Source organism: Chroicocephalus ridibundus, chromosome 3, assembly GCF_963924245.1.
Source record: "Chroicocephalus ridibundus chromosome 3, bChrRid1.1, whole genome shotgun sequence".
Lineage (NCBI taxonomy): Eukaryota > Metazoa > Chordata > Aves > Charadriiformes > Laridae > Chroicocephalus > Chroicocephalus ridibundus.
The window spans coordinates 65443500-65470209 of record NC_086286.1 but is presented as its reverse complement, the minus strand read 5'-3'; the positions used below and the strand labels follow the sequence as shown (position 1 = coordinate 65470209).

Here is a 26710-nt window from a genome sequence, read left to right as displayed (position 1 = left end):
GGAAAAAAAAAAATCACTTTTAGTTCTACATAATCTACTAAATTATTTGCTTTATCTTCTGTCAAAGTTTAGAGGTTAAAACATAAAAAGATACAAGTTCATAACACAATTTTAATGTCATTATAACCAATCCCAACAGAAGTTAGTAAATTTACAATTTGGCAAGGTCACTAGCCTATATCTGTGACTTCAACTGTTTAATACCATTATGCAAGATCTTAAAAATGCTTTCTATGTGCAAACACATTTGCAAGGACCAAATAATCCATTTCACGTCACCCACTGTATTTTAAGTCATTTGAAGTTTGCAACATGGAGGAGAACAGGAAAGGAAGAAAAAGCTGTAATACTCTTCAACCATCTGGGGAAATCTTTCATACTTTATAGCTAATGAGCAGAACTTGCAATGCCTGTAATATTTTGTGGCAACTGTCCCAACTGGGAGAGAAGTGAACTTGGGAAAGAGATCTTTAAAATGATACAAGAATGTTTATGCATACCCAGTAGTCACATCTATGCTGAAGTCTTCCTAGTTATTTCACCTGTGCCACTAAGCACTCCCTCAATGTTGCAACAAACGTCAATATTTTACTTTTAAACCCCTCCACAGGAAGAACATATAAATTCCTTCGATGGCCAGGCTCCAGATTTTTTTAAAGGATTATGACATGCCTTCAGGCTGTTTAGATTCTTCTGATTTGGTTTTTTAGAAGGTGTTTTCAAGAATAGATATGAAAAACAAAGTAGGGTAAATTTCCATCTGCATGATGGTGTTCTCTAAAGCTAACAGAAAGCATAGAGAGAAAAGGTTACTCAATTTATAGTGTCCTTTTCCGAATTTTGTAATTCATTATATATGTGTATTGCAGACTATCAAGTACTACAGATAGGCCAATTTCTCAATAAAATCATAGGATCATAGAAAGTTTGGCTTGAAAAGGACCTTTAAAGATCATCTAGTCCAACACTCCTGCAATGAGCAGGGACATCTGCAATTAGGTCAGGCTGCTCAGAGCCCTGTCCAACCTGACCTTGAATGTTTTCAAGGATGGGGCATCTACCACCTCTCTGGGCAACCTGTGCCAGGGTTTCACCATCCTCAGCATAAAAGTTTCCTTCTTATATCTAGTCTAAATCTTCCCTCTTTTAGTTTAAAGCCATTACCCCTTGTCCTATCACAACAGGCCCTGATAAAAAGTTTGTCCCCATCTTTCCCATAGCCCTCTTTAAGTACTGAAAGACCACAATAAGGTCTCCCCAGAGCCTTTTCTTTTCCAGTCTGAACAACCCAAACTCTCTCAGCCTGTCCTCACAAGAGAGGTGCTCCAGCCCTCTGATCCTTTTCGTGGCCCTCCTCTGGACCTGCTCCAACAGGTCCATGTCTTTCCTGTGCCGCGGACTCCAGAGCAGGATGCAGCACTCCAGGTAGGGTCTCACCAGAGCAGAGTGGTAGAATCACTTCCTTCAACATGCTGGCCACGCTTCCTTTGATGCAGCCCAGGATATGGTTGGCTGCCTGGGCTGCAAACGCCCAGTTGTCAGCTCATGTACAGCTTTTCATCCACCAGTACCCCCACGTCTTTCTCAGCACGGTGACTCTCAATCCCTTCATCCCCCAGCCTGTATTGATACTGGGGGTTGCCCCAACCCAGGTGCAGGGCCCTGCACTTGGCCTTGTTGAAGCTCATGAGGTTCACACAGGCGCACTTCTCGAGCTTATCCGGGTCCCTTTGGATGACATGCCATCCCTCATGTGTGTCAACCACACCACTCAGCTTGGCATCATCCACAAACTTGCTGGGGTGCACTTGATCCCACTGTCTATGTCATTGATGAAGATATTAAACAGTACTGGTCCTAATACAGACCCCTGAGGAGCACCAATTGTCACCGATCTCCATCTGGACACTGAGCCATTGACCACTATCCTCTGGATGCAACCATCCAACCAATTCCTCATCCAACAAACAGCGCACCCATAAAATCCATACCTCTTCAACTGAGAAAGGATGTTGTGGGGGACCACGTCAAAGGCCTTACAGAAGTCCAGATGACATCCATAGCTCTTCCCTTGTCCACTGATGCAGTCACTCCATCACAGAAGGCCACTAGGTTGGTCAGGCAGGACTTGCCCTTAGTAAAGCCATACTGGCTATCTTGAATCACCTCCCTGTCCTCTATGTGCCTTAGCATAGCTTCTAGGAGGATCTGTTCCATGGCCTTTCCCAGGCACAGAGGTGAGGCTGACAGGGCAGCAGTTCCCAGGGTCCTCCTTTCTATCTTTTTTTAAATGGGTGCAGTGTTTCCCTTTTTCCAGTCACCGGGGGCTTCACCTGACTGCTGCGACTTTTCAAATATCAAGGAGAGTGGCTTGTCAACTACAGCAGCCAATTCCATCAGGACTCTGGGATGCATCTCGTCAGATCCCATAGACTTCTGTATGTTCAGGTTCCTCAGGTGGTCATGAACCTGATCTTCTCTTACAGTGGGAGGGACTTTGCTCACCCCGTCCCTGCCTTGTGGTCCATCCACTCGAGAGGCAAAGGAAGAGAGGTTGCCAGTGAAGACTGAGGCAAAAAATTTGTTGAGTAACAGCCTTCTCCTTGTCCATTATTACCAGTTTGCCAGTCGTGCTCATTGGCGAGGGAGGCATACACTTTCTTTGACCTTCCTTTTCTGGGTGACATACCTGTAGTAGCCCTTCTTATTATCCTTTGCATCCCTTGCCGAGTTCAGCTCCAGCTGTGTCTTGGCATTCCTATGCCACCTCTATACAACTGGGTAGTGTCCCAATACTTTTCCCAGAATACCTGTCCCTGCTTCCACTGCCTGTGCATTGCTTTCTTGCCCTTTTGTTTGACCAGCAGGTCTTGACTCAGACATGCCAGTCTCTTGCCCTCCTTTCCCGATTTCTTACACCTGGGGATAGAGAGCTCTTGTGCTCTGTGGAAAGCATCCTTAAAGATCTGTCAACTCTGTTCTGCTCTCTTGCCCCAGAGGGCAGTTTCCCACGGGGTCCTTTTGACTGACTCCTTGAACAGCTGGAAGTTTGCTTTCCTAAAATTCAGGGTCCTGACTTTACTCTTTGCCTGACCCATATCCTTCAGGACTGCAAACTCCACCAGTGCATGATCACTGCAGCCCAGGCTGCCCCCAATGTTGATGTCACCAATTAGCTCACTTACATTGGTGACCATTAGGTCCAGTATCACAGCTCCTCTGATAGGGTTGTCTATTACCTGGCTTAAGTTGTTACCCTCCAAGCACTCCACGAGTGTCCTGGATTGCCTACAGCTCACCATGCTATTTTTCCAGGAGAAGTCAGGGTGGTTGAAGTTCCCCAGGAGGACGAGAGCCTGCAAGCGCGATGCCTCCTCTAGCTGGAATAAGAAGGTTTTGTCAATAGGCTCCCCTTGATCATGAGGCCTGTAGCAGTCACCAGCCACAAGGTTCCCTTTGTCGCTTCGGTCTCTGGTTCCTACCCACATGCTTTCAACCTGTTCGCGGCTATTCTTCAGAGACAGCTCTTCACACTCTATCCATTTCTCTATGTAGAGAGCAATGCTTACGCCCCTCCGACCTCACCTGTCCCTTCTGAAGAGCCTGAAGTCATTGATAGCTGCGCTCCAGTCATGGAATTTGTCTAACCAGGTTTCAGCAATGGCAACTAGGTTGTAGCTTTCTAGCAGCACAGTGGCTTCCAACTCCTCCTGTTTGTTGCCAATGCTGTCTGCATTGGTGTAGAGGCACTTCAGCTGGGCTGTTGGCTGTGTCACCCTCTTAGAGAAACACCCCTTAATCCCTTTGTGGTATTTCACTGGTGTATTCCTCTTGGATCCTATTACTTCAGGAGCCCCTGGCTCGTCTCTGTATGACAACTGTGCTGCAGTGTAGCCAGCACACCTCAGAACAACATGTACACAATCACTGTTTTCTGAGATGGTTTGTAAGAAAATAATCTGACTGAAAATACAGGTTGAGGCAAATTTGGAAGAAAGGGATGTAGGTAGGAGGAGAAAAAGAATGCTGTCTAAGAAGAGCTACAAATAGGCAAAAAGAACCTCCCAGTCCGTATTAGTGTAAGAACCGAGAGCGCCACCAAAACCAGATGATCAAATCTGACTGTGCCTTTCAAGAATCTTCCTTGACCAGAACGATGTAAAGCTGTATCTTTACATTCATACCTTCAGAGTGTGCTGACTATGAAAAACCTGCCTTCATCTCTCACTTCAGCTTCCTATCATTCCCCTCAGTTGTCCTGATATATGTTGATGGTAATGTGGTTTATGCTGGAACAATGAAACTACTGGATTTTAAAAATAAAAACCAAACAAAAAAAAACCCAACAACAAACACCACCACAAAGCAAACAAACACTCCCTGGAGAGAGTTAATTTGTAATCTAAGTGAGTTTTACAAACAGCTGTGTTAGCACCACTAAGGCAAGATGATCCCCTTGGGAATCAAGGACTGTCCCTGGAAAAGTAGTAAAAAGAGCATTAAGGTGGCTCCTGACACTAAGAATACACCACACTACAACCTAGCTGCCATTCAGCCATCATTCTCTCTAGATGTTCATTTTTTGTTATGTGGAAACAGTCAGAATATGATATGAAGAATATTCAGAGTACTTTCCATAAGTATCTATAAAAATCACCTGTTCATAATGAGGAAATGCTTAAAAGATAGTTGCAGAAACCAGAATACAATCAATAATGCATAGATAGTGAAAATGTTACAAATAGCTGGTAGGATTAACATACCTTTTGAAAACCCATTTATACAGATACATGAAAAGATACTGGATACTTAAGCTCTACACCAACACTGACCTTGAAGGAACCAGCATCTGTAGATTTTTCGGGGTAGCAAAAATCTGATTCCAACAGTCACACATTAAGTGACAGGAGAATAAAATTGTCTGTGTAAGATGGAATACTTGAGGAATGTGAATTAAAACAAAATGCTATACTATGACTATGGCTGCATTTACAACTTCCCATCTCTCCCTGTGCTAGTACATCCTACACTAAAGTTAAAACCAAAACCCAACAAGATCTCATTTCTGTCGCTTTAGGATTTTCACATGGCTCTAAAAATCATAGTGTTAAAATGTGTTAAGGGAACACTTTGTACTCTACACAGATGCTGCATTTCACAGTGCCAGCTGGCAACACTTAGAGATAGACCCCAAGGATTAAACAAGTACTCTCTATACAATTACATCCAAGACTTTCTTTCTTCAAAAAGGAAAAGACGTTCTTCTTGTGGTGAGTTTTTGACCAAAGCAAGATGGTGCAAAGACACTCCTATTCCCATCCACGAAAGAAGGAAGCCATCAGAAGAAAAAATTCTTGTGGGTTTCCTGGTACCAAAGGTTCTTTAAGAGTCACTGAGTCATGACTACAAGACAATTTAGCAATTCATGCGGTTACTTCTAGCTTCAAAGAGAAGAACCACAGCTTACTACACTAACTATAATGCTATTCAAAGCATCTCAAGTAACAAGGGTAATTAAGATATGGTTGCTATTTGATGAAAAGTATTTACTGTAAGTTAATATTTTCCTTTTGTGTATATTATCTAATACTAGCAAACTGACTGCCTGTGAGCTTAAGCTGGATGTCAGCAGTATTTCCTGGCACGTACAGGTGCTCAAATATCTTCCTGTCTCCAATGATAGCACCTGAGCTTTCAGGTCTTTCACTACCTCAATAGACTAGGGAGATACACCGGTGGAAACCAGGCTCAAGGATACGTATAAATAACATATCCCAAGGAATCCATAACAGTTAAGGTAATCAACGCTTCCTTTCTTAACTTTCTTTTCTAAGGGCTTGTCCACCTATGAATTCCCAGTAATTTTCAGGTGCACATTTTCTGGAGAAGAGTTTGAGAAGTCCATTTCAAATCTTATTAGGACCTTGAAAAAATCTGCATGGCCTTTGCATGGTTCCACAACAAATTAATGCTGTGTAAATGTATAAAGGGAAGACTGCTTAACTGCTCTACAGATGATCACAGGAAAAAAACACCAACATCTTCACTAAAGCTAATGAAGCAGCTTCTCTCTTATAAGATGACAATTATTTGTGGCAAATACCAGTCAAAATGTACAGGAACAATTACGATTCCTCTGAATCAAAAATATATGTTGTATAACCAAAAAAAGCCAGAGTCACAAAGAAAATTCTTAAGTGTTTTGTGAATATCCGTTAAGTGTTCTACAAATATAGTGAGAGAACAAAGCCTTGTCACTGCTGTCAGGCTCAGAAAAAGCACCAGCAGACAGCAGAAAAGTTGACTTAAGTTTGAGCTACAAATCAAAATTGATGCTTTTCAATGAATCTTTCTCTCACAGAGTGAGTGTTTTCTATCCACTAAAATATTTGCCAGCATTTAAAGATAAGAGGCACTAAAAAAAAAAAAAAAAGACAGTGAAGTGAAAGCAGACAGAGATGCCCAGAGTATTAGTAAATTAAGGCCAGGCTCCTTTTAAAGTGGATAAGCCCTTATCACAAATCTTACAACAAAACTGTAGTACAGGATAAATCACACACAGGACAAATTGGAAAGACTAAAGACGGTGGGTGGAAGGAGACAGCCTCTTGAAATACTTTTAATGAGAAAAATTAAAGAAAATGAACGGCTCTAACTACAGGTGGACTGCTGAAACATCAGATTCCTGTGATCCAGCAGAAGACTAGCATGATGAAGTCTTGTGAAGGAATCTGTCCCGTTTCACTAGATGCATATTCCTGGTAGGATCCTACTATGACTAATGATGTTTAAAACACGTAAATGAACATTTTCTCTAATAAAGGTAATCCTTTGTTAGTTGTACAGCAAGTTGCACTGTGGAAGTAGGACCTGTACATGACTGATGTTATTTTTGGGAGTCACAAACAGCATAGAAAAGACAATATAAAAGCTCTTGAGATCTAAATGGCAATAGATTTTTTTTTTCCTTTTCTTTGGGTACATGAGACTCTCAGCAAAGACAGCTGCTTGATGGTTACTCTTTCTTATTTTTCCTTCTGTTGGAGAATTCCAACTTGCTGAAAGTCACTCAAATGATGTTTTAGCATCTACCTAAAGCTGACAGGAAGCAGATCACTGGAAGGCAGCAGTGCAAAGGTAGGACACCTCGCCCAGCCTTTTAACAGGTGGAAAATCTCCCTAGATGATTCATTTCCAAACAAGCTCAGGTGAAGCACAATGGTCATAACCAGTACAGAAAGAAGTATTTATCACACATTCAAAGGTCAATGACAGGCTCTTAGCTCCAAGAAGTCCACAGGGGCAAGTTTAATAATATGAAGCTATCATATATATCATTTACATTGTTTATTAATTACTTAAACTGAGTAATTATAAAAATAATCAATAATTAATCGTGTTATTAATTATTCATTTTACATTCACACATTATTGGAGATATTTGTGATGTGTAAATGTGGGGCTTAGGGGAATGGTTTAGTGGTGGACTTGGCAGTGCTAGGTGTTGGTTGGACTTGATGATCTTAACAGTCTTTTCCAACCTAAACAACTCTATGATTATTCATATCACCTGTACTGAAGCTAAGCTTGTGAGCTTTGCAATTTATATCTTTCACTAGAGAGTTCAATGGAAATCAACAGAATCAAAGAGTATCCTGAGTTGCAAGGGATCCACGAGGACCACGGAGTCCAACTCCTGACCCCGGGCAACCTAGAAGTTAAACCATACATCTAAGAGCATGGTCCAAATGCTTCTTGAACACTGACAGGTTCGAGGTCATAACCACTTCCCTGGGGAACTTGTCTTAGTGCTTGACCACACAGGTAACAATATTTATAAATAGTTACAGGTTTCATTCAGCTCCTTAGCAACAAAGTATGATGCAGAATGTGAACCAGACTGTGGTACGCTGGAGGTTAAGAATCACAAGATAACATACAGCCCTGTAAATTGAGAATATGGGCACACAAATGAGTTTCTTCAAGGTGAGGTAAAGTGTGATCTTGGAGGATGCATCAGGAAGCTCACAGGAGTTAAGGAGCACACAACCTATTTGCGTGATATTCTTTTTCCTGATCCCTTAGATGCGATATCACAGTAGTACTGGGAAGCCAGAATAACTATGGATCCATTGAGCATAGCACTGTCATTCTGGATGAGCTGACTTTTTCTATAATGAACAATCTTCACAAAAATTACTGTGCATATGTAGGACATGTTAGGTATTCAGACAGTTACATACTGGTGTGAAGATGAAAAAAAAATCTGCAGTGTCTCACTTTTTCTATAGGCTTCTGTGTTTTGATATTGGAGTCTAGCTGCAAATTCCGTCAGACAGGTTTCTCTCATGATTTTTTTAAAGTTTACTGTGTGAATGGCTATCTCTGAACTAGTGTCACGGCTCCATCACCTTCCATGGAAAGAAACAGGCATTTTAGAGAATGTTTTGTCTGACCAGAAGTGCATATTATTTTAGAATGAGATTAATCATCTTGTGCTGCACAAATTGATGGACTAGATTACTGCTTACTACAAAGGGACCTAGCTAGCATCGCTGGCTTGGATATCTATGCTTAATCAGAGCAATCTCACCTCCTAATATTCTATTGAAAAAAGAGAAGGCTCCAGGGGGATCTTAGGCATTGAGCTACCCCTGCACTATGAAGGAGTCACTTCTAAGGGTTTTGAAGAACATGGAATTGAAGATCATTGCTTCTCCTCTCGAGAAGTCTTATGACACTTCCTGCATCTGCTGAGAGGATACACTCTTGATATGATTCCCATTTACCACTGCCTCACGTAGCAGTTCTTGAAAGCTGTTTCAACTGCTACTGATCGATCAGTTGCTGTGACTAATGAGACACCAGGAGGACATTATAACAATACTTGTCTGATACTCTGCCTCTTGTCTGATGTGGAAGCAAGGAGCGCTGATGCTGTTTGAGGAACATCCACTCCGTTTCCTCCTAAGGATGGCTACAGAGAGCTTTCTAAGATACAGCAGCTGATGACCCCTCTTCCCCACGACTGCTCAGTGTGAGAACAAATTTCCTCTAGCTGTTCTTCCCTCTCCTACAGCACTATTACTCCACCCCTCCCCTTACTCTGCACATCGCTTTAAGAACATTGTAGCCCTTAGCAGTATCACAGTATTACCATGTAATGATGGAATCTTAGAGGTGCCCAGTGACAGGACAAAAGGAAATGGGCACAAACTGAAACATTTGGAATTTTATCTGAATCTAAGAAAATAATTTTTAGTGTGAGGGTGATTAAACACTGGAAAAAGTTGCCCAGACTAGTCGTGGAATCTCCTTCCTTGGAGGTATTCAAAATCCAACTGGATAAAGTCCCAAGCAACCCGCTAACGCTGACCTCATTTGAGCAAAAAGGGTTGGACTAGATGATCTCAAAAAGTCTCTTCTAACCTCAGTGATTCTGTGTCTCTGCTACTAGAATGAATACAAATCTGTCTCTGGACACACACATTGAGTTTTTAAGAACTAAGCTTTCAAACTAGACCAACTACTGCTACTTCAGTTAAAAAGACACTGAAGTCTAGTCCTAAAACAAATACAAGGCGTCTGTTTGCCGAGGCTGTCAGAATATTAGACTGGTATAAAACCTAAACATCTATGAGACCATGGTAAAAAATAAAAAAATTAAAAAAAGAGACAGGCATAAAGATGTTATAGTTATAAAAGTCACCTAGTTGGATATTAAAAATCTGACACAGATAAGAAGCCTGAACTTACCAAAGACTTAGGCAGCTTTATGTTCTTCTTCCTTAGTTTCTTGCAGCCACAACATACTGTCAACATTATACTCAGGCTCAGAATAACAACAACACATGGAATGAAGATATATTGTGTGCCTAAAAAGTTAGAGCAAAATCTGTTAGGAAGTTTGGAAAAATAAACCACTGCTATATCATTTAGAATAACTCCAAAAACTGTAAGAGCTCAGAATACTTAGCTGTAATGTGTGAATTTGTCAGTTTATCACCTTTTTTCACTCAAGAAAACTTAATTTATAAAGCATTATATCAAGTAAATAAAAATTAGAATATAGAAGATTTTCAACTTACATAAACACAATGATGTTTTTATAGAGGTAAGGAATTGTATAACTGATTTTTTTGTTCCTTAGAGATGACAGACGGGGATGAAATGATTTGTATGTTTTCTATGAGATAGCATATGAACTGACAGAATAATTACACATAGTCTATGTATAATAAAATTAAAATCTTCCAAAACATAGAATTGTTAACCATTACTTGTAAGATTCCACTAGTCTGACTCTCCTTAAAGTCCTCCCCCTCAATCATACCACTGCACTTGTGCACAAAAGAACACACACAACTGCTTCTAGCTATTTTCTCTCTTTTCTCTAGTGAAGTTTTGGGCTATAATGAAGTAACATTAAGAAGTTTGTAAGAGGTCATCAGAGATATAAAGTCGGGTCACTAGCTGCCTTTGTTCTCTTTAATTTAATACCAATGAAGCATGAAAAGCACCCCAAAAGAGTCAGGATTACTTGAAAATAATACATGATCTTTAAAGGTCTTTAGAACTGTGAAAGTGCATTTGCAAAAGAATGACTATGCTTTCCCTTTTTTTTGTATTCTCCCATAGACATCCAAGTCCTCCCATGGCTATATCAGAACTTGAATACTTAGCTAGAAGAGATCTCTCGTCAGAGTCAGTATGTTCTTATTAAAGTTTTAGAATCCTCTTACTCAATGTCTGCTTGAGAGGAACATAAATGCAGTTTTCTTCTGATGGGGCGCCAAACATCAGATCGTCATAGAAACTTCCCTTTGCTGAAACACAGTAAGTGGAACCTGGAGCAGTAATTGGGATGTTGAGGCTACATTTATACATCGTACAGTTATCTCCAGGGAACACTTCCTTACTCTGCAAAAAATGAAAGTCACATTATATCATTTGACTCAATACAACAACATAAGTGTTACAGTACCTTCCAACACTTCCAAAAATGTTAAAATACTATTAGATGTGGCTCCTACATCATCTATATGCCTTGCAAATGTGATGCAAACTTCAGCTATCAGCTTATGAGCTACCTTACGATGTTATACTTGATCAGACCATGGTGCTTGCAGCTAAAGTTTGTGCTGCTCATAGACTATATTTGCATTCCTAGTTCACTTACAAAACTTGTACATGGATGCATATGAAAAAGTAACTGTAAATAAACACACCTACTATTATTTTCCTCAAGTTCACCTTCCATGGTTGTTAAATAAAGTGGTATCAATATCTTGAAATGTAACCTTCTTAAATGAAAGGTCTATCTAGACAAGTAAAAGGGGCACAAGTAAAGTTTCAGCATGTATTTAGAAACAATAGCACGGTTATCATGTAACTCTATCTTGTTTACAGCTAATGCAGTAATCTCATTTTTGTTATAAACATCCATTTGGACAACTAAAACCCAGACCTTCCAGTCACGTATCTCACTGTGACGCACTTGACATTTTAGGGCTTCAGTAGTCCTATGTTATGTTCAACTATTTTCTTGCTATCTGTTGGCTCTGCGTGTCACAGGAGTGAACCCCTTGTTTATGCGTTTAAGGTAAACAAGAATTTTTAATTTGAAGTTTTCACTTTGGAACTTACCTGATTTTTCTTATCCCAAAAAGTCACCATGTACTTGAGCTGTAAGTAAGTTTCTTCCATCCAAGGAAGAAGCTCCACAGATGGGAATGCAGGATGGTAAACATCAACCATGATTTTATCACCGTGCCTTGAGAGATTTAGTTTTGGTGGTCCTATTTTTCCTGCAACATATCGCACCTTTGCAATTAGGCCAAAGCTTTTAACATAACATATGCTCTCTATTGTTAGCTTTCCAAAGTTCATCGGAGATTTGAGAAGAATGACACGTTTATTTCACTGGTGTTAATATTGCACAGCTGCGAGACTTAGAAGTGACAGAGGCATTTGGATACATTCATGAATATGCTTCTAAAATGGAGACAGAGATTGTCCATGCAGAATTTCACTGTTAAGCAATCCAACTTTCCTATACATAAGCTATAAAAATTCAGTTCACTGACAAAAGAAAAAACTAACAAAGCAATTAAACATATATATGTGAACAAGAACAGAACACAAAACACTGCTGACTAGATCCCACCATAAATTGCACTCAGATAAAAATGATACTGTACTGAAACAAAGGCTATCTGAAAAATCAAAATAAATCGTATCTTGAGCAACAGTACTTTGGAAGCCTGATTTCCCATGGCAATGGCATCGAATGATCTGACTGAACATACAAGTTTCTTGTTCAATGGGACAATGATTTTGTCTCCCTCCTCCATACATGGATGCCAATCTTCCGCAAACTGTCAAACTCAGCATCATTACCATGGCTTCTGTCCCTTTGTCAAACACTAGAAACCAGCCACTGATTACAACTCATGGGCGTATTGGGTGGTGGAGGGAATCATAGTGGAAAACAAAGAGGGACTCCACTTCTTCAGCTCCAGCAATGCAGAAATCCAGCTCTATCTAAAGCATAGCCCAAGTCAGGGAGAATCTCATGGGCAATGTCCTGCCTGAAAGCTATATGTTGAGACTGGAGCAAGTACAAGAGGAAGTGTCTCGGTCTTTCCTCACTCTGTTGTGCCTGCTTTGCACTGCCCACGCAATGCTCAGGGCTGGCCCGGAGTCTAGACACGCAATTTCCTTTTACAACATTGATGTGAAAAACTGATTTCTCCTGAGAGCCCAAAGGATTTATACAAAGAACAAGTAACTGTTAGTTATCCAGCTGCAGCAGACTTCCATAGCTTCTACACAGTATCTAGACACCCAAAGCTGTCAGTAGGTGGAAGTATAAGGTCCACAGCTTCCAGTGGCAGTCTCCTACCTTAAACTGATGTCTAAGACACCAGGCAAGAATATGGAAAGGATGCGCAGAGTGCACCATCAGCGTTTTAAACTTGCCTTTAAAAGTTTTGAAAAAAATGTTCAGGTACCACAGTGACAGGGCTAACAAGTCCCTACTGAGGCAGAACTACAGACATTCCTACTGAACAACCATCATGCTTCATTTCATCTTGGAGTCCTGACTTTATAATATTCCCAAATGAAACACAATACTACTGCAAAAAGGATAATTACTAACTTTTTAAATTTTGGGAAAAAACTACAAGGTTTAGTTTATGATAGAACTTACCACGCTTTTGCAAAATAAACTCATCTGTCTCAACATAGTCAGACTGTTGTGACCCAACAACAGCTTTAACTCGAAGCCAGTGAGAGGCAAAAGGATCATCTATTTCCCTTGAGACATCACAAAAATGAGCCGAAATGTTCACACAAGTTGAGACGATCTTATAGGAACCCAGACTGTAAAACAGATCAAGTAATAGTTATTACAATTTCAATTGCACAATATTGTACAATACACTGCTGTACTGGGCTTGTGTGGCAAGGTTTTGGTAGCAGGAGGAGCTATAGGGGTGGCTTCTGTGAGAAGATGCTAGAAGCTTCCTTATGTCTGACAGAGCCAATGCCAGCCAGTTCCAAGACAGACGCACCACTGGCCAAGGCTGAGCCACTCAGTGACAGCGGTAGCACCTCTGTAATAACATATTTAAGAAGGGGGAAAAAAAAAAACCAAAACCTGTGTAATTGCAGCCAGAGAGAAGAGTAAGAATACGAAAGAAACAACTCTGCAGACACCAAGTTCAGTGAAGAAGGAGCAGGAGGCAGCGCTCTAGGCACCAGAACAGAGATTCTCCTGCAGCCCATGGAGGTCTACGGTGGAGCAGATATCCACCTGCAGCCTGTGGAGGATCCTACACTGGCGCAGGTGGATGCCGGAAGGAGGCTGCGACCCTATAGGAAGCCCGCAATGGAGCGGAATCCTGGCAGGACGTGTGGCCCAGTGGACAGAGGAGCCCATGCTGGAGCAGGTTTGCTGGCAGGACTTGTGACCCATGGGGGACCCACGCTGGAGCAGTTTGCTCCTGGAAGACTTCACCCCGTGGAAGGGACTCCATGCTGGAGCATGTGTGAGGAGCTGAAGAGTGTGAGGGGTCCTTCCACTGAGGAAGAAGGAGCAGCAGAAACAACGTGTGATGAACTGACCACAACCACTATTCCCCTTTCCCCTGTCCAGCTGAGGGGAGTGATAGAGTGGCTTTGGTGGGCACCTGGCATCCAGACAGGGTCAACCCACCACAACTGCCTGTGACAAAACATCTGTGAGGGTGACCAAGCACTGGCACGTGTTGCCCAGGGAGGCTGTGGAGTCTCCATCCCTGGAGATATTCAAAAGCCATCTGGACATGATCCTGGGCAACCAGCTCTAGGTGAACCTACTTGAGCAGGGGGGTTGGACCAGATGACCTCCAGAGGTCCCTGACAACCTTAACCATCCTGTTATTTGACAAGTTTTGCCTTAATTTACACTTAGGCAACTTTCACCCTACATGACTTCACCACGTAGAAACAAAGCATTTAGCATGGACTGACTGCTTTTATATGCTTCTAAGAATATCAGGTACAGGAAATGACAAAAGAATAAGAACTTACTTGTAAGGTTTGATTTCCACAATAAAGTGAGGAGTTTCAGACGTAGATGGATACTGCCAATGCAAGGTAGTTTTGAAATTTTCCGATGTTACTTGGATCCCTGTTGGTGAAGGCACTAGAAGAAATAGAACAATTGCATTTTGATGAACAGACTTAGTCAAACTTAAGAACAGCCAAATATATTTCTAGGTTATCAGGAAAAGACAACACGCTAGAAATGACAGGAAAAAACAGACATAAAAATCATAAATACTGCCCTCCAAATGGACTAGTTTGTCACCAGTATGGACACAGGAGCCCTGCAAGCTGTTCTGGTATTCTTCTCTCCTATAGAGACAGCTTTCTTCCTGTTTACTAACCCATGCCCATATCAGGTTCATAAGCTGTGATGATTATATCCCTATGTTGGTATTATACAGATATAGCAGCAAGACAGATAGTATGAATTTACTAAAGTTAGAGGAGATTAGTCCAGCTCCTGTAGATTTCTCTTGCTCTTCAGAAACCGAAGGGGGGCTGGAAGGATACCAAACCTGCAGTATTAGGGTCTGTGCTCCAGGTGAGTCCTACTGAATCCTACTGTCTCCTGACTCAGCCTTGCAAAAGAAAACAGGCCTGCTTGGAAAAGCCTGGATTACACATGAATTTCTGACAATCCCATTTTACCACTCCAGCAGTATTTTTAGAAAGCTGTGATGATAATAATAAATTACTAAAATTTGTAAGGAATTCAAACACCGAAGCTGTAACGTAGTTTTATATACAGGAAAGCATTCAAAGGACATTTAATAAACAATATCAGAGGTAGCGTAGTAAGCAATGCAAAAACAAAAAGCAGCATCGATAGTTTCCTCATACAGCAAGCTTCTATCCTAAGCACCGACGGTGACAGTAATATTGGGTGAGCAGCTGCAGGGGAAGGAAAGTTACATGATCCTATAACTATTGAAGGGCTGTCACATGGCATTCAAGAGAAGAAAAAGGACACTCAACCAATTTGATTTTAATTGCTGCTACTCAACTTCTCAATGACTGGTTTGGATCCTTAATATTCTATTAATATAATTTTTGTGACAGAACCCATATTTGACCCGCTCTAGACTACTGCTTGTTCACAAAGCAAGTGCTGCAACTTCAATCTGTGATACATTGAGGGAAAGGAAACAATTTTCACATCTTGAGAACAAGACCACAAAGATAACACTCTGCAGAAAGTAACACTGGCTGAGATACACTATTAACCACGAAGACTTGACACACGTAACATACATCACTCTGCAAACGGTGCTGTGGTTTAGTTACGTTTAATATGTACAAAAGTGGTATTTCAGTTATTGGAAAAAGAACACAATCATCACATTCTCAACCACAAGAAAAAAAGGTGACAAGTTGACCGAAGAGGTGTCAAAGCACACAAATGTTACTTCAAATAGTTTTAAGGCACGGTGTAGTCTTACAAAATTTTACTTTTATGTACTATTATACAAATAAAACTATGCTTAACAAAAGAGTGGAAAATGAAATCCCAGAACATATTTGAACAGCCACTAGAAGCTTCATGGCTTTTAATTATGCAATTATATACCACTCTGCTTTCTCCTCCCTCATTCTTCCTTCCATCTCCACATTTTTGTTTTATTTTGGACATAGACAGGGTTGCTATCCTGGATTTCAAGAACACAAACTTTAAGCTACTCAGGGAGCTACTTAGCAGTGTCCCCCGGGAATCTGCTTGTAAGGGCTTAGGGACCCATGAACGCTGGCCAGCTTTTAAGAAGCACAGGAGCAGGCAATCCCATGGTGGCATAAGTTAAGCAAGCAGCACATACCAGTGTGGCTGAACAGGGAACTCCTTGTGGAGCTCAGGAGGTAAGAGAAATTGTATGGTATCTGGAAGCAAGGTCAGGCTTCACAGGAAGATTATAGAGTCATGGTTTGCAGGGAGAAGACACAAAAGGCCAAAGCTGAACTAAAGTTGAAACTAGACAGTGCCATTTCAGATAACAAGAGCAGCTTTTTAAAATATGTTAATAGCAAGTGGAGGGCTAAGGAAAACATTGGACCAGTACTTGTTGAAGACAGTCACCTGACTAATCGGGATGAAGAAAAAGCAGTGGCATTCAATGGAGTTTTTTTGCCTAATACTGATAGACCTTGGTACACCTGGTCTGTCCCAGGCCCCAAGTGGACCCCAATGCCAGATCAGTGACCTACTATTTATGGACACTGAAATTGTAAGGGGACAGCTGTATCAGCTGAATGTTCACAAGTTCATGGGGTCTGATGGGATTCACGCCAGAGCACTTCTGAAGGAGATAGCAGGTGTTACAGTAGGACCTCTCTTGATCACCTAACAAAGGTCTGGGGAGGTCCCTGCTGACTGGAAGCTAGCCAAGACTATTCCAGTTTCCAAGGCAGCCATGAGGGAAGACCCAGGAAACTACAGACCTGTTAGTCTAACCTCAGTACCTGAAAAAATTAGGGAGAAGACCATACTGGGTGCTACTGAAAGACATTTAAAGAACAATACAATCATCAGGCACAGTCAACATGGGTTCACAAAGGGAAAGTCCTGTTTAATTTAATATCCTTCTACGATATGGTCACCCACCAAGTGGATGAAGGGAAGGTGATGGATGTAGTTTTTCTGAATTTTAGTAAGGCTTTTGATACTGTCCCTCACACCACTCTTCAGGAAAAATTGTCCAACTGTGAAGGCAGCAAGTACCTGGTGCTCTGGGTGAAGAGCTGCCTGAATGGCAGGGCTCCAAGGGTTGTAGTGAATAGGGGTGCACCTGGGTGGCAACCGGTCACCAGCGGTGTTCCTCAGGGCTCAGTTCCAGGGTCTGTTCTGTTCAGTATTTTTACCAATGATCTGGATGCAGGAGTTGAATGCACCATTAGCAAATTTGCCAATGATACTAAACTGTGAGGTGCCGTTGACTCTCTGAAGACCTTGGAGAGGGATCTAAATAGACTGGAACACTGGGCAATGATTAATGGGATGAAATTTAACAAGTCCAAATGCTGGATTCTGCACCTGGGATGGAATAATGCTGGGCACAAGTATAAATTGGGAGAAGAGTGGCCCGGGAATGTAATGCTCTGAAGTAGTTGTGAATGCTGAGCGACCCACTGAGTAGATTCTTTTTAGTTCTAGTCAATCCTCCATAGCTCCATGAAAGACTACTCAACCTAATACTTCACTCTTCCATCCAGAGATGACTTTTAACGTGCTCCAGCTCTGAGACTACAAAGGAACTAGCAGGAAACAAGCTTTCCTTACAAAAAGACAACTGTCCTCACAAACTATACCCCCATATAAACCACTTTACCAGCCATGAGGAACGTCACCACCAAACACGTCAAGATCTCTGACTGCACTACAAGTTTGCCTTGATCACTTAGAGGAACGAGTTTACACATACCATCAGCTCATCCTTTTCGTCCTCACTTTTAACAACTTCGCTTTCAGTGATCAAGTTAGTCGAAGACTATCCCCCTCTCTGATCTTTCACTCCATATCCTCAAGACAGACCTAAAGGGCACCTTTCAGCATGAGCTGAGAAGCTAAAAGTCATAACTCTACTTACAAAAAAAAGTCAGTAAAGAAATAGGTTTATAGCACACCTCTTCTCACCCCATTAACCTCCCCATGTTTCACAGGCCAAGAATTATCTCCCTCTCTTTTTCTAAGGGATGACGTTTTACTCCTTCTACCACTTCCCTTATTCTTGTCACCAGACATCTTGTCTCTCAAGTGGTCTAACTGATATGTACTAAAGTAAAACGTAAATTGTTCTCAGCTTGTGTTTATTTTTGAGGTTTGCTGGTTCTACTTTAAAGCCAAAGAAAGCCTGAAAGATCATCTCCCTTCTCTAATTACACTGATTGTTTTAATGGAAGACTAGATCTACCTTCAAACCTTGCCTAATCAATTTGAGTGACTGTCGTGGTTTGGCCTCAGACGGCAACAAAGAACCATGTGCCGCTCGCTCGGGCCTTCCCGATACAGGCAGAATCAGAAGAAAAGGCAAGACTCTTGGGTTGAGACAAAGGCAGTTTAACAGCACAGCAAAGGGAACAGGCAAACAACACCACTAACACGGACAGAGGCATATACAAACACGATTACGGAACCGCCGCTCCCCGCCGCTCCCCACCCGGACCCGGGACGCCCCCGCCCGCTCCCAGCGGCGACTTCCTGCCCCCTCCCCCGGCAGCTGAGGGCGGGCATGGCTCACATGGCATGGGATACCAGGGAAAATTAACCCTATCCCCGCCGGAACCAGGACAGTGACCAAGGACCTCACTCTTCCGGTCATTTAGTAATAATACACAGAAACTTAGCGCAAGTGACAGCAGCTTAAGATGCAGAAGCGAGTGCTCAGCATTGCAACAGTTCAGACCGAAGGTCCTCAAAACGGGCACGGAAAATAGATTAGCTTGCAATCACCCATGGAAAGTTTACTTTTAATGCCTTGGTCAGACAATTCTAGTCCCTTTTTTCCCGGTTTGTTATGTCCCCTGCATGCCCCTCCCCAATCAATCAAATGGTCTTAATTGTCCAGCTCGCAGCCCCTTGACTCAGGCTGCCTATCTGACTTCTAATGGTTTCTCCTCCAGACAGCGCAGAGACAGAGCCTTGAGACACCCCAGCCTCAATTCATTCCAGCATCAAGACTACAGACCGCAGAGAAAATTGCAGATTTTCAAAGTGCTAACATCTGATCTTCACAGATGTTAGTTCTGCGTCTTGCCAGTTAAAATGCCGTAATACTGTATGTGAATGCTGTTTTACTTAACCCATAATGAAGCATTCATTTTTTAAACATGTTATACCCTGTTCTGCATTGTTCAGCAGGCACAACTGGAGGAAGATGATAGTGGCTAGTGCTGCAATTTTAAACATAAGCCTTCTAATTTATAATAAACATAAATGCAGCAACACTCAAGGTGCAAATTCTAACAGTGAGAAACTAAGCGTGGAAAAAGTGAGAAGAAAATTGATCAGCAAATCATGTCGTGATGTACGATACAGGACTTTATCGAGTTCTAGTTCGCCTCCAGTTCAAATGCAGTGATTTCCATCTGCAGTTTGCTCCGTTCACCCTGCCTTGTCAGGCCGCAATCCTGGCTGCCAGGAAGGCAACAGAGATATCAGCAAGAATTTTTTCCACAGGAATTGAACTGTGTATGTGTGTTGTGGAACAACATAAGAGGAACTTTAGACAGCAGTTCTATGTCCACAGAATAAAGGAATAAAAGACAAAGGCAGGCCAGTCAGGTTTAACTTTTTTTAAGAGTGCTAGAGGAAATTAAGCATGCTAATGATTTTGAGGATAAAGAACTGGAATGTTGGAAAGCAAAGGTAGGAGTAAGGTAGGGGTAAAAGCAAACACAAGCATGACCACAGGGGACCTAGAAGTTAAGCATTTAATAGAGAACAGACATGGGAATGCAACTGCACAGTTTATCTCAGCAGACTCATGCCTGCACAGGTTTGTAACCAACATACATAAATATTCACATTTCTGAGTTATTTGGTCAAATACAAACAATCCAGACCAACTATAGCTCCCACACTGGTGGCCAAGACCACAGCAGGTGCGACTAGTGTGGTGTGTATGTATATCTATAATCAAATATGTTCTCAATGTGCAATTACCTTAACAAATGTATTTAAGTTTTGGAAACATTCACATCTCCAGCAAACTTGCATAGCAGACAGGAAGGAAATACACGTGGGAGGAAATTAAAAACCAAATGTCACCAAAAGACACTTTTTTTACTGCAAATATCTGCTGCTTGGTTTCAGGCTGAAAAGAAATAAGGGTGTTTTTTTCAAAGTAACAGGAACAACTGCACCTAGTTGCATCTTCTAAGACTAAGGAAGATAACTCACAGAAATAATCCACTAGTTGCACACAATGTATGATACAGTTCTGCTTCAAAAGCATCCATCAAACCAGAAAATGCTTGCTTGTACCTACAAGACAAGTCTAACTTGTCTTGTTTTGTACATTCACTTCCCCAGGTCAAAAACACCCCACTGCACATCTTCCACAATCTCAGCAGGGTCAGACACACGCAAACTGAGAAAGATTTGTATACTGCTTGAAATTAGACTATGTTGTTCACTATGTAAATGCTCCTGAACAATACTACCTATGGAAAGCACTCGTGAAACACAAGCTTGGAGCAGCTATATATTCAATAAAATCTATTTTTAAAGCATATACAGAAGGACTTGGTTGTTTTTTTAATATATGTTGATGCCCTGCCTGTTCATTGAGCCTCAGCAATGCGTTGTCTAACAGCAAAACTTGAACTGGAGAACGGGACATTTCAGAGACGTAAAAATGAGACAGCCTGCATACTGATGTTTATATCTTGTGCAACACCACAGTTCCTTCTCTCATTCTGGCAGAGGCCACAAGGCATTACTGTACACACAGAGACTGTTCACGGAAGCGCAATTTAACTGGAAGTGCAATACTATAACAAAACAGGGCCTGATGAGTCCACAATGCAGACTCTATGGCACAGCTATCTGAGGCACCAATGGCTTAAAGAACCACAGAGTTCACTCAATTTGCATGTGCCTATTAAACATCATTTAGGCACTGAAATACAGGTTGAAAGCTTAAAAAGGCAAACTGTGAAAAAAAAAAACCCCAACCAAGTAAAAACATCTTTTGAAGTCTACTGCTTTTCTGGATTTCCATGAAAAACAAACAAATCCTTATAATCCCTACGTGACACATCATAGGAAAACAGTTTTAAGCCATTTCAATAGGCCAAGAGGGACGACAGTTTGAACTTTGCTGTGGATTCATGCCAAGTGCGTAACTCTTCATTTAGCCTGTTAAAAGACAGACAGATACAATGCTAATAGATCAGTCCCTTCTGGGACCCTGACTGGGAAAATGGTGTGCCTTCCTTACACCAGCCCTGTGCTCTCTCTGAGCTCATGTATCCACTTTAACTGCACCCAGAAAGGGTAGCAGCTTTGGTGACTTCACAAACGTAAAAAAGTGATGCTCCTTAGCTTTCACCACCACTGGGAGACACGGGAAAAAAAGATCAGATAAATCTGCACTACTTGAGAATGCTTCCGCAGGACTCTGCAGAATGGAAAAAAAAAGAAAAAAGAAAAAAATAAAGGCGGCAAAAAGGCAGCCAATACCCTGAAAAATGGATTCAGAGAGTAATAAGTCTGTGCTAAGGGTGAAAAATAGCACACAAAAAGAATTTAATCTGGTCCTGAAAAGCTGCATTTCCTTCTAGAATGACTTTTTAGAGCCTTACTTCAATCTGTTCTGAATCAAACAAAATCAGCCTGTATTAAAGCAGTGTACAGGCACCTGGGAGCTAGAAGAGAGCTAGAGGAACTGCAGGACAGAATTTCAGCAGGAAGGGGTCGGCATTCAGCACAGGCTTCAAGAGCACCGAGCATGTGCCACAGGGAGAAATGGGAAGTGACTGCCAGAGAGAGGGCTCCGTCCACTGCCGCATTCCCCTTCGGGGCAGCACACCCAGCTTAGAATCCATCCATCTCTACCCTGCGCCCCTGGCAGGCCAGGCAATAAAGACAAACAGCCCAGTTCCTGCTCTTGCCAGACTGCTGGAGGGGAGGCTGGCTTCAGCAGGGAGCTCGACAGACCAGCAAACACCAAGCAGCAAGGTGCGGAAGAATTTTGTTCCTGCTAACCGCCCGGCCTTCTTCTAAGTGGCAGCAGCCACATAGCGTACGTGGAAGGGTTTGCATGTGCTTGCCTTTAGCTGCTTTCATTCATCCCTCCAAAAGAAACCCAGGACATGCATGTCTCTTGTAATGCTGCTCCTATAGCTCGATGGTACTTCCTTAACAAAGTTATTAAAAACAAGCTTAAATTAGTGCATGTAACAGCAATTCCATGCAGAATGTTCTACCAGAAGTTCTCAAAAGATCCTACATTCAAAAAGGAAACTGCACTCAATTTACAAATGAAGGAAGTACATAAACCAGGGGTAAAATTTAAAACCATTAATTTTTTAAATATTTAGTGAAAGGAACTTAAATTATTTCACAGGAATCAGGAATAAACACTATACACAGTATTTAGTGCATTTTTACAGCTTCTATTTACAACAGGTTTTTACTTTCTTAGGGCTCACAGTTTTGACATTGTTCCATGGAGCTTTTAAAATCATTTATGATAAAAATCTCCACAAGGTGGTACGCTGTAATAAGAGGAGTGGCAGACCTAGATCATCATCTTCAGAAAAATACAGTAAGTTGGACAAGATAGACATTTTAAGAACTGCTATAACAACAGAAACTAAATATTGTGTTATCTATTTTATGACCATTCTTCCCTTTTGTTATAGCTGAGAAGTCATTATAATAGACGATATCTAAATACAACACTTTCTATCATCAGCAATTCATTTTTCTTTGCAGCTGGACAGACAACTGCTATGACTGCCAATAATCTGAACCACAAAAGAACGAATCAAGACTACCAAGATCATCACACACAACAGAAAGTCAGCTGCAAAAATGAAGTACACACATCTCCTTGGAAATCTGGCTTTCAATGTGCAAGAAGCACATGAACTACTATCAGTGCCTCCAAATCTTCTACTACGATAATCTTGACTAGGGAGCTCCTCTTCCAGGATACTTAAACGCAGACTGAGAGTTCCCATCAGCAAGTGCCCAGTTCCTCTGATGAGTCACAGGCCCACCTATGCAGACAGGATACACACCCAGCTGTAGGAAACATAGGGGGTGTTCAGCTATCCAGACAACTGTTGTTCGGTTGTCTGGCTCTTCTAAGGAAAACTGTGTCCTACTAGCGAAGATGATCAGGTATTTCCTCATTACACAGTGGGCCTTGAGGTATGTACACTGGCATGCTGAAAACCCTACTAAGACTTAAGAAAAAAAAATAATCAATGTATCATTGCAAAGGAAAGCATTATAAACATGCTTCAGAATTCCCCTTCTACTTTCATCCTTCCACTGTAAGCCAGCACGTCTGCTTCCACCAATGTAATAATGAAGTAAGGACATGGTATTAGTCTGTCACTACAGATACAACCAGCATTTTCATTCAGCTAATACACATCAATATCTATTAGAATTCCCTTCATCATGTTTTTGTTCACTAAAAATCTAGGGTTTTGCTTAAATGATGAAGCCTCTGAAGGGTACGGTTATAGAGGCTGCGGCCAACCCGAGTGCAAGTCACCAGGAAAGCTCTGCTTTTGTTTTCAAAGCACAGAATCACAGACTTGTAAGGGTTGGAACGGACCTCTGGGGATCATCTAGTCCAACCCCCCTGTCAGAGCAGGGTCACCTAGAGCAGGTTGCACAGGAACGCATCCAGGCAGGTTCTGAATGTCTCCAGAGACCTAACTCAGAAGTATATTCCGCTCCTTTCACCTGAGGGTTTGCTGCACTCACACGCAGAGAAATGAGCTTTTTGCTTCTAGGCAGCTTGGCACATCAGCTACACCACTGCACTGTAGTCTTACACGGAGCTAACTGTTCTGCTGGTCTTGGCTGGATTACAGCAGGTTTTTTTTTACAACAAGTGATTTACCGGTATTGTATTTTTACCTTAAAATTGCTAAATACAATGTAAAAGTAGCATATTTTATTAGCAATACAAGCATGCCCTTAGAAGGGGTGAATTCAAACCTTGAAAGACAGTATTTAACATACCAATCCTCCTTACAGCTAAAATGTGAAAAAAAAGGAGCTTCCCTGACCCACCAAGTCAAACAAACTGGACACTCCAGTTGTAAACTACCAAGGGACAAGTCAGCACGCAGATTACCATTTTTACTGTTCCTAGTCCACACCAGGTAAACCTAAACAGTCTTCCAAACTTCCAAGTGGTGTGGCCCATCCCCAGGGGCAACTGAGTTCAGTCATTCCACCTGGGGATGGATCTAAACTGCATGAAGTCCCACTGAAATCGCACTATGCAGTTGCAGAATCCAAGGAGCCTGGAGACATAAACAGTGTTTCTGTCACCAACTGCAAGCAGCATTTTAGGTAAATGGATTTTTTTTAGCAAAGCCCAGGAGAGTACTGCTACATTTACGTAATGTGTGGACGTACTTCCTATTTCAAGCCCTTTCATCAAGCTCACAATATTGTTAAAAACAAAACACACATTCTCTTTTGACCTGAGCAATTAGACAGCAGCCTCAGGTTTTAATAAGCTGTTCCAGTCTGAAGTGAAACTTGTAAACCAAACTTGAGTACTTCTTTCATGATTTACTTGCAATGACTCTGCCCAAACAGAGCCAAAACTCTGTTCTTTGCCGGCAGGCCACCCCTCCTCCCCACCAGCGCTCGGCTGAAAGGTGCCCCCACACCTTGGTCAAGGTCATGATCCCGGTGCCTTGTTTGGACTGCCTGCTCGCGCGCTCTCCTTCTTTGCTGTGAAATTCCCAGTTTCTCTGCTTTTTCTGACAAACACATTTATAAGGCACAGTGGGGCAGGCCTGTTCTAGGCCCACCCCTAATCTCGCTTTACGTGACAAAATGCACAAACGCCCGAGGTTTAGATTGGATATTAGGAAAAATTTCTTCACCGAAAGGGTTATCAAGCATTGGAACAGGCTGCCCAGCGAAGTGGCGGAGTCGCCATCCCCGGAGATATTCAAAAGACATGTAGATGTGATGCTGAGCGACATGGTTCAGTAGTAACTTGGCAGCGCTGGGTTAACGGTTGGACTTGATGATCTTAAAGGTCTTTTCCAACCTACACGCTTCCGTGATTCTGTGGCTGATACAGCCACCTTACCGTAAAGGACGGTCACCATTAATTACAGGTGCGGTAACATCAGGGGTTAGACCCGTAACAATCACCCGTCAGCAGAGAGACGCTCCCACACGCGCCGACGGCGCTGTGTCACCAGAACTGATCTGCATGTCAGTAAGTCGCTTCCACGGCAAGGCTTGACTCCGAGAGCCGAGAGGCAGCTCTGCCGGCACCGGCTCGCCCCGGCGGGGCAGCCCGGCACAGCCCCCGGCGGACGGGGGGAGGCTGAACAAAGCGGGACGCGGTTCCCTGCCCGCCGGCCGGCCGCTTCTCGCTGCCCAGCCGGCAAAGTGGGACCCGCCGCTTCCCCTCCATCTCCCGGCGGGGAGGGCGGTGGCAAGGACGCGGCGCCGGGGGCCCCACGGCGGCTCCCGGTCACGAACGGCTCCAGGAGCCTCCGACAGTTCCGGGCCCGCCGCCCCCCCTCAAGCCTGCCCGCCCTGCCCGCCCCGTCCCGTTACCTGCGGGCGGCTGCTCCCCGCGGGAGGCCTCGCTCCGGCCGGCTGCCACCACGGCAAAGGTCAGGAGGGCCCGAAGCACCTGCATGGCGCCCGGCGGCGGTTGGCGGGGGGAGGTGGAACCGACCCGGCTCGTACTCCTCCACCGCGCTCCGCTCCGCTCGCCTCGCCTCGCCACGCCTCAGCTCCGGCGCCTGCGCGCTGCGCTCTCGGCGGCCACGGCCGGGAAGGAGCTGGCGGGTCCCGCCCCCGGCAGGGAGGACGTACGGACGGGCGGGCGGTGTCGGGTCGGGAGGAAGCCCGGCGGGTCACTGCCGGGCGGCCGGAGGCGGGGCAGCGGAGGCCTGAGGGGCGGGGCGCCGGCAGTGGGGGCGCCGGCAGTGGGGGCGCCGACCCGGCGGGGACCTGAGGCCTGAGGGGCCGGGCGGTGGCAGTGGGGATGTTCGCCTGCGCGATCCCCTGGCTCTGTTAATTTTGTGTTCTGTTTTTGTTTTAAGTGACGATACGGAGTGATAGCCTGCCAGCCCCAGCCGCTGAAAAAGCATCGTCCTCCTTCTTGATATTTTGGGCCTTCTGCTCTCCCCTCATTTCTTAAAAAACGCAAAGCGTTCATCTTGTGGAGTATTTCAGAAACAGTACTTTGAATTCACACATGTAGAGGGCTCCTAATTTATGCTGAGAGGTGGATTTTATTCTTTCTTGCAGGTAACCTGAATGTATACGCACTGTAAAAAAAAAAAACATCATGAAGTGCTGCCAAGCACAACGGAGACGGCAGCTTTTTCTGCCCTCCTGCTCCGACGTCTCCCACCCAGAGTCCCAATGCCAGATAATTCTGCACCTTAACCA

General features: G+C 43.1%; 1 protein-coding gene across 1 annotated transcript in view; it reads right to left on the bottom strand.

Annotated features, from left to right (window-relative positions):
• IFNGR1 (interferon gamma receptor 1) overlaps positions 1-26079 on the bottom strand; it is a 30384-nt gene extending 4305 nt beyond the window's left edge. Inside the window, exons 1-6 of the mRNA XM_063329497.1 lie at positions 25865-26079; positions 14578-14692; positions 13214-13386; positions 11647-11807; positions 10743-10920; positions 9757-9875 (exon numbers count right to left, since the gene is read on the bottom strand). Of these exons, the coding sequence (XP_063185567.1) occupies positions 9757-9875; positions 10743-10920; positions 11647-11807; positions 13214-13386; positions 14578-14692; positions 25865-25949 (831 nt within the window). The 5' untranslated portion in view covers positions 25950-26079. The remainder of the gene's footprint in view (positions 1-9756; positions 9876-10742; positions 10921-11646; positions 11808-13213; positions 13387-14577; positions 14693-25864) is intronic.
• Between the last annotated feature and the right edge of the window lie 631 nt (positions 26080-26710).